The sequence below is a fragment of the Oncorhynchus clarkii genome, chromosome 6 (genome assembly GCF_045791955.1).
Source record: "Oncorhynchus clarkii lewisi isolate Uvic-CL-2024 chromosome 6, UVic_Ocla_1.0, whole genome shotgun sequence".
In the NCBI taxonomy this organism is placed as follows: Eukaryota; Metazoa; Chordata; class Actinopteri; order Salmoniformes; family Salmonidae; genus Oncorhynchus; species Oncorhynchus clarkii.
Window position 1 is genome coordinate 60,806,082 of NC_092152.1, and position 13,700 is coordinate 60,819,781.

The 13,700-nt window shown below is 42.1% G+C and overlaps 3 protein-coding genes across 5 annotated transcripts; 2 read left to right on the forward strand and 1 right to left on the reverse strand.

The window, feature by feature from the left end:
• Positions 1 to 1,308: 1,308 nt before the first annotated feature.
• Positions 1,309 to 4,174, forward strand: LOC139411367 (uncharacterized). Its single transcript, XM_071157646.1, has 2 exons — positions 1,309 to 1,912; positions 2,224 to 4,174. Exons 1-2 carry the CDS (start codon positions 1,574 to 1,576, stop codon positions 3,586 to 3,588), a joined length of 1,704 nt encoding a protein of 567 aa, XP_071013747.1. The 5' UTR covers positions 1,309 to 1,573; the 3' UTR covers positions 3,589 to 4,174.
• Positions 4,175 to 4,209: 35 nt separating this feature from the next.
• Positions 4,210 to 10,496, reverse strand: LOC139411369 (thymidine kinase 2, mitochondrial-like). Of its 3 annotated transcripts, XR_011634594.1 has the most exons (11): positions 9,648 to 9,869; positions 9,059 to 9,096; positions 8,864 to 8,938; positions 8,722 to 8,775; positions 8,551 to 8,640; positions 8,323 to 8,396; positions 8,142 to 8,230; positions 7,969 to 8,048; positions 7,761 to 7,841; positions 5,681 to 6,497; positions 4,210 to 5,565 (listed from the first exon to the last, which is right to left on the reverse strand). XR_011634594.1 is itself a non-coding variant. In XM_071157647.1 (10 exons), exons 1-10 carry the CDS (start codon positions 9,805 to 9,807, stop codon positions 6,411 to 6,413), a joined length of 828 nt encoding a protein of 275 aa, XP_071013748.1. In that variant the 5' UTR covers positions 9,808 to 10,496; the 3' UTR covers positions 4,210 to 6,410. The 3 variants fall into 3 exon arrangements, 2 of the variants coding, with proteins under 2 accessions (XP_071013748.1, XP_071013749.1); XM_071157647.1 differs by having other exon boundaries at positions 4,210 to 6,497; positions 9,648 to 10,496; XM_071157648.1 differs by having other exon boundaries at positions 4,210 to 6,497; positions 8,323 to 8,392; positions 8,547 to 8,640; positions 9,648 to 9,859.
• Positions 10,497 to 10,725: 229 nt separating this feature from the next.
• On the forward strand, positions 10,726 to 13,570 carry LOC139411372 (chemokine-like factor). Its single transcript, XM_071157651.1, has 5 exons — positions 10,726 to 11,088; positions 11,693 to 11,840; positions 12,306 to 12,461; positions 12,588 to 12,683; positions 12,970 to 13,570. The coding sequence occupies exons 1-5, from the start codon at positions 11,003 to 11,005 to the stop codon at positions 13,075 to 13,077; spliced, it is 594 nt and encodes a 197-aa protein (XP_071013752.1). The 5' UTR covers positions 10,726 to 11,002; the 3' UTR covers positions 13,078 to 13,570.
• The last annotated feature ends 130 nt before the right edge of the window (positions 13,571 to 13,700 follow it).

The following is a 13,700-nucleotide window of genomic DNA, read 5'->3' on the forward strand; positions in this document are numbered from 1 at the left end:
TACACTTCCAATGTATAGTTTCCCTATAAGTCCCACTGTTGTGCACAACTGTCCTGTGTGACAAAGATTCTTGTTTCCTATAATCACAGTCATCAACGTAAATCCATGTTTTGTATTAGAGCTTTTATTCATTTCTTATATTGGGGAAAGTAAATAAATTTGACCTCTATGATTTGAGTCGGTGTGACTGTTCGTTCTGGTTTTGCGACTCTGGGCATTGAAATCGCCTTCCTGTTTTACGTGTAGGTTACACCTAGGAGTAGCTGTAATATAAATAGGAGGAGGAGCATGACTATTAATAAACATAGGCATGATAGAGGAGGGAGCTGGGGATGAGTGTTTGTATGGCATCCAAAAGTGCAGAAACAGTGTAGCGCAATTATCTACATTGGCAAAATGTTTCCCTAAACGTTTTTTCCAAATGGAATCCTGCTATGTATAATGCATGGGAATATGTTGTGACATCCTGTCTGTTGACAGCCATTCGTTCCCCTCTGATCTGCTCTGACTGTTGTGTTTGGGTGGTGGGCTAGCTAGCTAATGTAAATCTGACTGAGCAGATGGTCTGTGCGGTTGCTCTGCTCCTAATTACCCTCGTTGGCCAGTGCAAGGCTCTTATTAGGGCGTGCCAGCAGAAAGCTAATTTCATCTAGTGCCACTGCACTCGAGATAATAAGTCCACAGCGTCCCATTATGGGGCTTTGTGAATACTGCACTCACCCGGATCTTATTGACTTAGGAGGGGAATCATTTAAACTGTGTTTTCCTTCCTGGCGAGACTGACAAAGCAGAAGAGAGCTCTCTGGAGAAGCTCTGGTCTCTGTAGTGAGTTAGAGGTGAGGGAGGTTACCATTGGTCAGGCAGACATCATCTGTGATAGAACCTCATTGATGTGTCTTACAACGATGCCTCCAAGGTACCCAATCATCTAAATGCCTGAACAATCACCATGCCATTGCAAAATAGTTTTAACATTATCACTATTCAACTGAAATATTCTCTAAATCAGGCTCCAAGGTAGGGAGGAGATGCCGCTATGCATTCATTATTCGAGGGTTTATCATCATTCTTTATCTTTTTGTTTTTGGTAGGACATGTAACATCTATCACCTGTAGAAACACAGAAAAACAACCCGATGGAGAGAGATACACTGGAAGTTGATTCATTAGCATTACAGAGAAGAACTGATACAGCCTTTTCAGCATCATCTCAGGTTTGTGGCATGACTAGAATATTATATTTTTCTTTCCTGTAGCACCATCTGTTGGAAGACGCATGTCTTCAGTCTAAAACGGATGTTATATTTTATCCTCTAGATGTCAGTCGTACTATGCAGCACAAAACCGATACTGAAGAAGAAACTTAATTGATACATGGGCAAATCTAATGTCACCGTAACTGTAGCGAAACAGTCATGCTTCCGCATATTTTTTTACCTATTTGACTAGCCTTTCAGATCAATAGTGTGCTGCCTCTTTCACTCGTCATACTTCCTTGTTCCTATGTTATTTCTAAATCAGATAAGAAGCGTGTAGCCTAACTAAACAGTATTTTTCAACAACAACAACAAATATGCAGGGTGGTGACGGTGACCAAACGCCTATAGCACGTAAAGAGGCTTTCGACGATTACCTAAATTACTATGATCAGATTTGGAGTAAGGGTAACCTGAAACTATGCCAAGAGAAACAGGTTACCGTGGAAGCTAGACGATTTTTGCTGTTAGAAACAGACCCTGGAGAAAGATTTTCTCATTTTGACTTCTACTTTACTGCATCCGAATGCGTAAAACAAGGCTTTAAAGATTGTCGAACATTCTTCAGCGCGCTCATTAAAGCCACAGAGGTGTTGGAGATGTTCTGTGTAAATCTGTTTCTTTACCCGTGGAAGAAGGAAATCAAGATTGTCAAGGTAAAAATATAAATAGTATGGTATTCATATTTCGACAATTAGGCTTATTTTGTCTTGCGCAAGAAAATGGGGTGCAGAGATGTCTAGACTTAGGCTAGCCTAATGCACATGCACAAATTATTATCAGGGTAAGAAGTAATTAGAGGGATAATATGACTATGATTTTACATTGAAATGCCATCTCTAATCACAAGCCACATATTCAAAGGTGCAGCTGTCGCATGTCAGGAAGTGAAAGTAAACTGTATGAGGCTATATTATTTGCCAGGCTTGTGAAATTATGTGATAATTAACACTTATTTCCCACTCAGACTTTCACTGGCCCCTTCGTCTACTGCATCCAGCCAGTCCTGACAAAGAGTGCCACGAAAAGTATCCTTGAAACGATAGGATATCATCTGGAAACTGACACAGAGTACCGACTCACAAACAATGCAGACCCTGAAACAGCCATGAAAATGGGTTTTGAGCTTTTCCTGGCGCGAACAGAGTGTGAGTACCTGTTGGAGCTCATGGGTCAGCGGTCACAGCATGAGTGTCTGGAGATTCTACAGAGGAGAGCTGCACGACTACCTCACACCCAGAGGGCTGCCGAGGAGACAGCAAAGGAGTCTGAAACAGAGCCCTTACAAATGCAGAAAGAAGAGGAGAACGAGGATAAGGGTCTATCAAATGGTTGTTCCCTGGTAGACCCAGGACCAGTGGAGGCAGATGAGGGAGACTTAACCGAGGAGAACCCTGTCACCGCTAGCACACCAGGCAGGCAACAGGATGATGGACAGATACCCCTCAACCTGGAGGTTCAGTCCATTGAGACGACACACTCTCCAGGAATCAGACCACCCAGGGCATTCTTGAACGATGACAGGTCTATCCTGGAGATTCAGCAGAATTACCCAGACCTTGCCATAAGGCAGAAGCCAATATTCAGTAAGCTACTGGGTGGACCTCCTGTATCGCGAAGGCGACTTATCAAAGAGAACGCACCCGAGGAAGGTGGCAGTGCAGCCAATTTAGCTGGCAGTGATGTAAGTGGTCCCCAGTCCATCTCCATTCACACCACAGCAGCACCAAAACCCCATCTCATAGAAGCAGTCCCAAAACTCCAGCCTCCAGAAGATAAGGCCTACAAGACTACTGCCACGCTCCACGGACCAACTCCTCCACAGGTAGAAGTGACCAAAGAGGGTCAGGAGGCCGATGATGCAGATGAGCTGACCAAGCTGGCTGAGAGGATTGGCCAACTGCATGTCCATGAGCACAAGATGGAGGACAACAAGGTGAAGGAGAACCTGAAATACCCAGTAGAAGAGACAGAACCACCACATGCCAGTTGCAATGACCATGATGGGTCCCCTCAACAGGATTCTGCAGGGGACCAGAGCCAGCCCCTAATGTGCCATCCCTCTCTGGTGCCGGTTTGTAACATCCCAGGCTGTAGCACCTGTGAAGTAGCAGACGGTCCCCACAAACACATTCTTAGTAGGGACACCATCAAAGAGCCACCTCACTCCATCTATGTCCCAACCAGCCACCTGGACCCCTCAGTGTTTGACCCTACTGCTGCTATCCACCAGCCCTCCACAGGCCCTCAGCACCAGGACATGGAGGGCCCCATCCCTCAAACCACAGAGGACGAGCTGCTTCAAACCTATGTCATGGTGGACGAGCCTTAGAGGAAGTAAGGTCATGATCAGAACACAGGGAAATTGATTGACAGGTCTGAAACATCACTTGCCACTAAGTTGTTTTGGTCTGGGGCGATTCAATCAGTGGAGGCTGCTGAGGGGAGAATGGCTCATAAATGTCTGGAATTGAGTAAATGGAATGGCATCAATCCATGTTTCGATACCATTCCAATCTTTCTGCTCCAGCCATTACCACAAGCCTGTCATCTTCCAGTTAAGGTGCAACCAACCTCCTGTGGATTCAATGTATGAAGGTGACAAGAATGACCTCGTTGAATTTAATGCGTCTTCTGTATTTTCTGGCATTTGCTTTGTACTGTTTCTCAGGTGATAGACTTTTAATACAATGTTAATTATGCTTGACCTAATTTATGAGGTGGAGGTAATGTTTCCACTGTGTCCTCTTACAGTGACAGTGCCTTACTGAAATGTATTCTATGCCAATCCTGCACTTACTTTCCTTGCTCATTGTCATTGAGACTACTGAATGCTTTGTAATGTTTATGAAAATGTTAGTCCAATTGTATTCAGAATGTTATGACCTTTTTTAACTCATAAAAATGTGAAAAACTTTCATGGTCTTCAGAAGTTCAAGTGGATCATACAAAAGACAGTTACACTAACTTTATTCAGCAATATTGCATAAAATTAACATGTTATTGTACAAAAATCACTTTTAGGCATTTATTAAAACGAACTCAGCGAAAAAAGTACAATATTTAAACCCGATAACTGTTTACAACTAAGTGCAATTCCAGCCTGACAACATGCTCCTCTATATATTAGCAGTAAATAAAATAAGAACAAAACACATAGCTATGTTAGTCATCATCCCCTTAAAATATATGCTTTGTATTACAGAGGTGGTACCGCTATGTCCCAGCAGTTGTAAAATGTAGGTATTATTGTAGGGCTGTCACCACGTGATCAACATTACGAAACCAACAATGCATCATGTTCCCGTATAGAGAGAATACATCATGGTCAGTGAAACAAACAAAAATGACCAAGTGCATATGTAACATATGTTGGAAAGCGACTTGTAGTAGTAAATATACAGTATGGAATACTTGCTGTCTGAAAATGTACCGGTCAGAGAGTTGTTCTAAGACAGTGTGTAACATTGGACAAGAAACTCCACTAGCTGGTTCTGGTGTTCTCTCTTGGACTATAATAACCTGCTTTACACACAAGAAACATATCTACTGCCATTGTTGGTGCAGCATATATACAGTGCCTTCGGAAACTATTCAGACCCCTTGACTTTTTCCACATTTTGTTATGTTACAGCCTTATTCTAAAATGGATTAAATAAATACAAATCCTCAGCAACCTTCACACAATACCCCATAATGACAAAGCGAAAAAATTAAGAAATGTTTGCAAATTTATACAAAATAACAAATACCTTATTTACATAAGTATTCAGACCTTTTGCTATGAGACTCGAAATTGAGCTCAGGTGCCTCCTGTTTCCATTGATCATACTTGAGATGTTTCTACAACTTGGAGTCCACCTGTGGTAAATTCAGTTGATTGGACAAGATTTGGAAAGGCACACTCCTGCCTATATAAGGTCCCACAGTTGACAGTGCATGTCAGAGCAAAAACCAAGGCATGAGGACGAAGGAATTGTTCGTAGTGCGCCGCGACAGGATTGTGTCGAGGGGTACCAAAACATTTATGCAGCATTGAAAGGTCCCCAAGAACACAGTGGCCTCCATCATTCGTAAATGGAAGAAGTTTGGAACCACCAATACTCTTCCTAGAGCTGGCCGCCCAGCCAAACTGAGCAATCGGGGGAGAAGGGTCTTGGTCAGGGAGGTGACCAAGAACCTAATCCTCGCTCTGACAGAGCTCTCGAGTTCTTCTGTGGAGATGGGAGAACATTCCAGAAGGACAACTATCTCTGCAGCACTCCACCAATCAGGCCTTTATGGTAGAGTGGCCAGAAAGAAGCCACTCCTCAGTAAAAAGGCACATGACAGCACGCCTGGAGTTTGCCAAAAGGCAACTAAAGACTCTCAGACCATGAGAAACAAGACTCTGGTCTGATGAAACCAATATTGAACTCTTTGGCATGAATACAAAGCGTCACTTCTGGAAGAAACATGGCACCATCCCTACGGTGAAGCACGGCGGTGGCAGCATTATGCTATGGGATGTTTTTTAGCGGCAGGAACAGGGAGACAAGTCAGGTTTGAGGGAAAAATTAACAAAGCAAAGTACAGAGAGATCCTTGATGAAAACCTGCTCCAGAGCACTCAGTACCTCAGACTGGGTCGAAGGTTCCCCTTCCAACAGGACAACGACCCTAAGCACACGGCCAAGACAATGCAGGAGTGGCTTTGGGACAAGTCTTTGAATGTCCTTGAGTGGCCCAGCTAGAGCCCGGACTTTAACCTGATCCAACATCTCTAGAGAGACCTGAAAATAGCTGTGCAGCAACGCTCCCCATCCAACATAACAGAGCTTGAGAGGATCTGCAGAGAAGAATGGGATGAACTCTCCAAATACAGGTGTGCAAAGCTTGTAGCATCATACCCAAGAATACTTAAGGCTGTAATCGCTGCCTAAGGTGCTTCAACAAAGTACTGAGTAAAGGTTCTGAATACTTATGTAAAATGCGATAGTTTTATTTTTTATACATTTTAAAACATTTTTAAAAAACTGTTTTTGCTTTGTCATTATGGGGTATTGTGAGTAGATTGACGGGGGGGGGGGGGGGGCAATTCAATCCATTTTAGAATAAGGCTGCAACCTAACAAAATGTGGAAAAAGTCAAGGGGTCTGAATACTGAGTACTTCACTCACACATTGCTCCCTGCTAAAATCTTCTCTCTGTTCTCCTCGTACTGGTGGAGCATCTTCTGCAAGTCATCGTCTGCTGGAATTACCTGAAAATATTGAAATACACTTAGTATTCCAAACATTATGAACACCTTCCTAATATTGAGTTGCACCCCTCCCCCTTTGCCCTCAGAACAGCCTCAATTTGTCAACACATGGACTCTTCAAGGTGTTGAAAGCATTCCACAGGGATGCCGGCCAATGTTGACTCCAATGCTTCCCACAATTGTGTCAAGTTGGCTGGATGTTCTTTGGGTGGTGGACCATTCTTGATACACACGGAAAACTGTTGAGCGTGAAAAACACAGCAGCATTGCAGTTCTTGACACAAACCGGTGCACCTTGCACCTACTACCATACCCTGTTCAAAGGCACTTCAATGTTTTGTCTTGCCCATTCACCCTCTGAATGGCACCCATACACAATCCATGTCTCAATTCTCAAGGCTTAAAAATCCTTCTGTACCCGTCTCCTCTCCTTCATCTACACTGAAGTGGATTTAACAAGTTACATCAATAAGAGATCATAACTTTCACCTGGTCAGTCCGTGTCACGTATACTCCTTCTCCGGCGCTCAAGGTCGTCAGGCTGCTCATTATTAAGCACACTTGTCACCATCGTTACGCGCCTCATCAGACTCAATCACCTGCCTGATTACCTTCCCTAATATATATATATATATATATCACTCCCTTTGGTTCTTTCCCTAGGCGTTGTTGTTTCATGTCTGTACGCTACTCGTGTTTCGTTCCATGTGTTATTTATTATTTAAAAAGTTACTCCCTGAACTTGCTTCCCGACTACCTGCGTACACGTTACAAAATAACGCCTCACCAAAGGGGAGCATCAGGGAGTTGTTTTTTTTTGTGTGAGTGTAGGTGATGTTGGGTCCGGGTGCAGCAACCGGGGATGCCTCGGCCGGCTCGGCAGAGCTCCCTCGCTTGTTCCTTGTGTTATTTATTATTAAAAGTCACTCCCTGAACTTGCTTCCCGACTCCCAGCAGACACGTTACAGTCTGTCACGTCAGGTGTTTTGTATACTCAGTGTATATACTCATTAAATGTTGTGAAACTGCCTTTACAGATTATAGTAATGTGAACAAAAACAGAGCTGTTTAACAATCACTTACCTGCATACCTGCCTTTCTATTCAACAACTGACTATTTCCCAACAATGAAAAACAAGGATTCCTTAACACCGATGACCAATACTCTGGTGCTTATCACTGGAGACACTAGAACGTATAAACAATGTTCATTAATTGACCATTGTCACCCAAACGCACGTATAAAAATGATTGATCACTCACAAGGACTGGAGCAGGAACATTGAAGGACGTCTTCTTTATCAGCCAGTCTTCATACAGCTGATGGATTGCCTCTAAATAATCCTTTAAAAATAAAAAATAAAGCGAGAAGGATAGTAGGATGAGAGATTAGGGCAAGAGACGAGTCTTACAACTCCTCGGAAGTGAGACCAAGAACAGCATTGAGCGTTTGTCATTCTTCTACCCTCACCAAAGGAATGATCTTCTCCTCCTCCCTGCATCGCTCTTTCAGCCTCTCATGGCAGGTCTGTGGAGACGACTGGAGGTAAACTGAAACAGAGGAGGAACTAAGTGAACAAGGTTCTACCAATGACCCAACATCGTCAGAATAAAGTAGAAAGCTTGTGTTTCTACACAGCTTACCAATAAGATCCACAGGAATGGCAATGTTCTGTGTGATCCACTCAAACCACTCACTAAGAACAGCAAAGTCCACCTCGGGCATCTTCCCACTGCAGAGAGCAAAATAGTACATAAAATGAACTAGATTGGACACAAATGAAAACCAGCTATAAAGTGGTGTGAAATATACCATGTGCATTACCTTCTGAAAAGATTTTCCACAAAGATGTACTTGGCACTGTAGATGGACCTTTCCATCATTCTCACTGGGGCTGACTGGAAATCAACAAACACAAAACAGACCATGTTAATTATGCAATGTAAAATACACGTCTTTGTACTTGGTGAAAGAGAAATCTGTACTATTGATAGAACACATGCAACAGTAGTGAAACAGTAGAATATCAGTGCAACGTTTTAGAGTACCTACCATTGTTGAGAGGTGTCGGTCCAGCATGGTTAGCTGAACATAGGTCTGTAGAGTGATGCCCCATCGAGTAGGGTCCTGGTACATCAACCCCTGCAGGAGGGGAGGAGCTAACATCAGCATACAATATGTCATTTATCAAAATGAACCATCTTCTTTATAATGGTCACGTACCAGGGGGTTGTGCCCTCGAACATTCCTCCATTTGGAAACTGGCTCAGTCAGCACCTGAGAAATCAAAAGTAAAATTGTGATTTCATTTTACACACAGTGCAGCACAAGGATAAAAGGAAAATTAAGGATTGCTAAATTTTACCTCAATGTTACTGGTTTTGCTGAAATACTCTAGGCATGTTGTCTTCCCACTAGCAATATTACCCTCTATAAAGACCTAAAGAAAAAGAACAAGACACATGTGTTGACTTCTCCCTCAAGTATAGAGGCAGTAAATGTCTTAATATCAATTTCAAAGATTTTCATGGATTTAAAATGACAACGTATCAGTACATACCACTAACTTCTTCTCCTTCCCATTCCGCACCAGCTTTCCTTGGGAGAAGTAAGAGAATATTATGAGATAACCTGACTTCTTGGTTTCACCTTCAGTCAGTAGCTATGGTAAAGCAAAACAGATAAGGATGTTAATATAGGTGATGCAAGCAGGGGTGATAGCTTTCTTCCCAGGTTTGGTTCGAACAAATTGATGAGCATGTAGCCTCATTGACAGTAGTGGTAGATAATAGCACTGCTCATGGATGGTTCGACAGGAATGGGCATGTCTAATCTGCATTTTAGAAATGTTGCATTAAAAATATATATTTACAGCATGTACTGGTGGTAGCTAAACTGAGCTCAGAATATAAGTGTATTGTTTCTAAACAACATGTGTCACATTAGATTGTAAACTAGGCTATTCAAGTTGTAAAAGAATGAGTAGGCCTATGTTGTTACTATATTCTGTTGTTCTGATGCAACATTGTAACACATCATTTGTAACATGACATTGTAACATTAGTCTACAACGTGTATCATTCTACCGCTCTGTATTGAAACAATGTTTCAGGCCAGCGAATAAATATACTTTATGAATGGGCACCTACTTGAGACGTGCTGTGTATTGTTACTATGGGCTCTCGTCTGACAGAGCTCACCGCGCTTATCACCAATAGCCACTAATCTCGTTGACGTGACAGCAGCGTTAGAAGATAGTCGTATAGCAGATCTCCACAAATTGTTCATACAAAGAGAGTTAAACGACATCTCGCATAATTATCTGAAACACACAGGGCTCGACTGTCACGTGGCATTCCAGTTCCGTGTATCAAATAACCTCTTCCTGGTTCATGATATGGAAATTGTTCTATTTTTTTCTATTGGTTGAAGCGCTTTATTTGTTCTGAGACCTGCGTTCCCTCCACCAACCACCGTCACCATTGAGGGCAAAAAAAATATAGAAACTGATCCTCGTTCAGTGAGAGACTCATGTATAGATAACTACTGTTATCGTTTTTTATGCTAGATTATCAGTACAGTAATGATGAGGATCAATAAAATGCATAGGCCTATATGAGAGAGTCAATTAAATATTTTCTAATTGTAATATTCTTTGGAGATTGATTGACATTTTCAGATCATGATTAATTTGGACAAGAGGAATACCTATGTAAGAATGCTGTTCATTGACTACAGCTATAGCTCAGCATTTAACCCCATAGAACCCTCGTCATTAAACTCACGACCTTGGGTCTCGACCGCGCTCTGTGGAACTGGACTTTCTGACGGGCCGCCCCCAGGTGGTGAAGGTAGAAAACAACATCTCCACTTTGCTGATCCTCAACGCTGGGGCCCCGCAAAGGTGCGTTCTCAGCCCTATCCTGTACTCCCTGTTCACCCATGACTGCGTGGCCATGTACGCTTCCAACTACACCATCAAGTTTGCAGATGACACTACAGTGGTAGGCCTGGTTACCAACAACGACGAGACAGCTTACAGGGAGGAGGTGAGGGCCCTCAGAGTGTGGTGTCAGGAAAATATCCTCTCATTCAAAGTCAACAAAACAAAGGAGATGGTCGTGGACTTAAGGAAACAGCAGAGGGAGCACCCCTCCCCCATCCACATAGACGGGACAGTAGTGGAGAAGGTGGAACGTTTTAAATTCTTCGGTGTACACATCACGGACAAACTGAAATGGTCCACCCACACAGACAGCGTGGTGAAGAAGGCGCAACAGCGCTTCTTCAACCTCAGGAGGCTGAAGAAATGTGTTGTGTCATCTAAAACACTCAGAAACTTTTAAAGATGCACACTCGAGAGCATCCTGTCGGGGTGTATCCCCGCCTTGTACCGCAATTGCACCATCCTCAACGGTAAGTCTCTCCAGAGGGTAGTAAGGTCGACCCCACAACACATCACCGGGGGCAAACTACCTGCCCTCCAGGACACCTACAGCACCCGATGTCACAGGAACGCCAAAAAGATTATCAAGGACAACAATCACCCGAGCCACTGCCTGTTCACCCCGCTATCATCCAGAAGGCGAGGTCAGTACAGGTGCATCAAAGCTGGGACCGAGAGGCTGAAAAACAGCTTCTATCTCAAGGCCATCAGACTGCTAAACAGCCATCACTAACATAGAGAGGCTGCTGCTAACATACAGACTCAAATCTCTGGCCACTTAAATAAACGGACTTAATAAAGGTATCACTTGTCACTTTAAATAACGCTTTAATAATGTTCACATAGAGGTATCACAGGTCACTTTAAATGCGCCACTTTAATAATGTTTACATATCCTACATCTACTGCATCTTGCCTATGCCGCACGCCGTCGCTCATCCATATACAGTATTATATGTACACATTCATCCCTTTACATTTGTGTGTATAAGGTAGTTGTTGTGAATTTGTTAGATTACTTGTTAGATTTTACTGCATAGTTGGAACTAGAAGCACAAGCATTTCGCTACACTCACATTAACATCTGCTAACCATGTGTATGTGAACAATGTCATTTGATTTGTTTAGTGGCATGCAAGCAGGATGAAAAGGCCTAGTGTGTTTAACAGTGAAGGGTGTGAAAACACTGCACACATTCTGAGCAACGGACTGTAATATCCTGCAACTGAAAGGAAATTGCTTTTTCAGGAAGCACAAACTCTTAGCTGGTTCTTTGAAATGTAACAACATGACAGACGACTGTTCCAAAACAACCAGTAACATCCCTTCGTTAACCATGGAGGTTGATACTGCTTTTCTCCGATCCTTGAGGGGTGTCCTTAAATTAGTAGAGATGGTGAGACATTTTTCATATGCATCTTTCATACTTTGATAAACCGCTGGGTTTTGGAAAGACTTATCACCACAGATAAAGCCATATATCTGGTGTAAACTTGATAAAAACAGCAAGAATGTATTGCACAGTATTATTATAGGATATTACACTTGCTTACTGTTACAGAGAGATTATATTGACATACATTATTTCCTAAATATGTTGTCTATGAGAAAACAGAAGTGGAAGTGGATATCAGAGCTATAGTTCCTGTGAACTGTTCAAACGACCCAGTAGTTGATGATGATGTTAAACATTTATGTTTAACATTGATGTTAAACATTTGAATAAATGAAAACTACCAGCATTTTCACAGCTTTTAGTGTGAAACAACCATTTCAATTTGTAGGATTAGACTTTTCTTAAATATTTTTGAATGGAAACAATCAAATTGCATTTCCTAAATGCCAATGCTCTCTGTTTCAGGGGACTATGTTTGTAGCATTTGTGTGTTTTGCGGTAGCATCCAGGCCCAAATACATTGCCGCTACATGTATGGAGTTTGTGATCACATTCTTCCTGCTTCTGCTGTACACGCTGAAGTTGAACAAGAAGCTGACTCTGTTCTTCTGGCCTCTCGTTGTAAGGAACCTACAGTATTTAATTACAGTACATCATTTACAGTAGGTCTTTTACATTGATTAACTGCTGTGAAAATGTCAAACAGTCAAGCTTCCTGAGTAACTTCCATTGTCTTTTCTTCTTCAGGATTTGTTCAACTCACTGTTTGCAGCAGTCTTCATACTTATCCTGAGTCTGATAGCAGTGTCCACTTACACAGTGACAGGGACCCTGGGTGGAGGGGTGAGATAAAAACAAATGTATTCCTTGTTGACCTTCTAATTGGGGGCCTTATAGAGCTGGGTTTCTGGGTGAAGCCTCATCTTACACACCCTCCTGTCAATAATAAACTGCCCAAAGGCATTACAATCCTTGTGAACATTTCCACTAACATTCATCTATACTGTAATCCCACATTTGGCACCCAGTACAACGAATGAATTAATTATTACAGAAATGTCAGCTACAATTCTATCTTGTAGACTATATCTGATATTAACACTAAGTCTTGTATATTTTCCCTATCCAGATAGTGGGTTTCATAGCAACAGGCCTGTGGTGTGTGGATGGTTACATGCTTTTCAAGAGGGTCACATTCAACCAACCAAGAACAGCAGCAACTGGCACTGTGAAGTGAAGACACCACAATTGTCTCCTCCCATGCTCACTCTCTTATGGCAGTCCTTCCATTTATATGTGTAGGTTTAAAGGGGCAATCAGCTGTTGAAACAATAACAAAGCTTGGCCCCGGCCCGTTTTGGTAAAAACCTGAAGGATATGTGGATGGAGAAATGTAACCACTCTCAAATTCATAGACAGAGCAATGTATGCAAGGACTGACCATCAATGTTATCAACATGATAGTTTTAACCATGTTTCGAGGCTATATAGTGTTTGTTTACATTTTGTTTGTTTACAATTATTGGAGTAAAACAAGCTTATATTTTGGGTTCTGATGGTGTATGACAGTTGAACTAAGCTCATGAGGCATTTATATATGTGTACATATCATTAATTTCTATATCAAAAAATGGATGTATCAACTGCAGATTGCCCCTTTGTTTGTATAGCTTCATCCATGCAACAACACAACTATCATGTATATAAAATAAGTACACCTTTGAAACCTAGGCCTGTATAATGTTTTGAACAATGTCAGGTTACATGTAGGCCTACCTAGTCTATTTCTGCTTTATTCTAAAGTAATGTTTCTATTGCATTTTGAGCTGTTTATGACGTTCCCATAAAGTTAAAACATAT

Bases quoted from the DNA above. Each gene is read 5' to 3' on its own strand.
- LOC139411372 (XM_071157651.1), top strand. From the start codon at position 11,003: ATGTCACAGGAACGCCAAAAAGATTATCAAGGACAACAATCACCCGAG. The intron at 11,089-11,692 runs GTCAGTACAGGT...TTGCTTTTTCAG, and splicing joins GCTATCATCCAGAAGGCGAG to GAAGCACAAACTCTTAGCTG. The intron at 12,462-12,587 runs GTAAGGAACCTA...TTTCTTCTTCAG, and splicing joins TGTTCTTCTGGCCTCTCGTT to GATTTGTTCAACTCACTGTT.
- LOC139411369 (XM_071157647.1), bottom strand. From the start codon at position 9,807: ATGTCGTTTAACTCTCTTTGTATGAACAATTTGTGGAGATCTGCTATA. The intron at 8,776-8,863 runs GTAAAATTTAGC...TTGATTTCTCAG, and splicing joins GCAAAACCAGTAACATTGAG to GTGCTGACTGAGCCAGTTTC. The intron at 8,397-8,550 runs GTAGGTACTCTA...GTTGATTTCCAG, and splicing joins ACCGACACCTCTCAACAATG to TCAGCCCCAGTGAGAATGAT.
- LOC139411367 (XM_071157646.1), top strand. From the start codon at position 1,574: ATGCAGGGTGGTGACGGTGACCAAACGCCTATAGCACGTAAAGAGGCT. The intron at 1,913-2,223 runs GTAAAAATATAA...TTTCCCACTCAG, and splicing joins AGGAAATCAAGATTGTCAAG to ACTTTCACTGGCCCCTTCGT.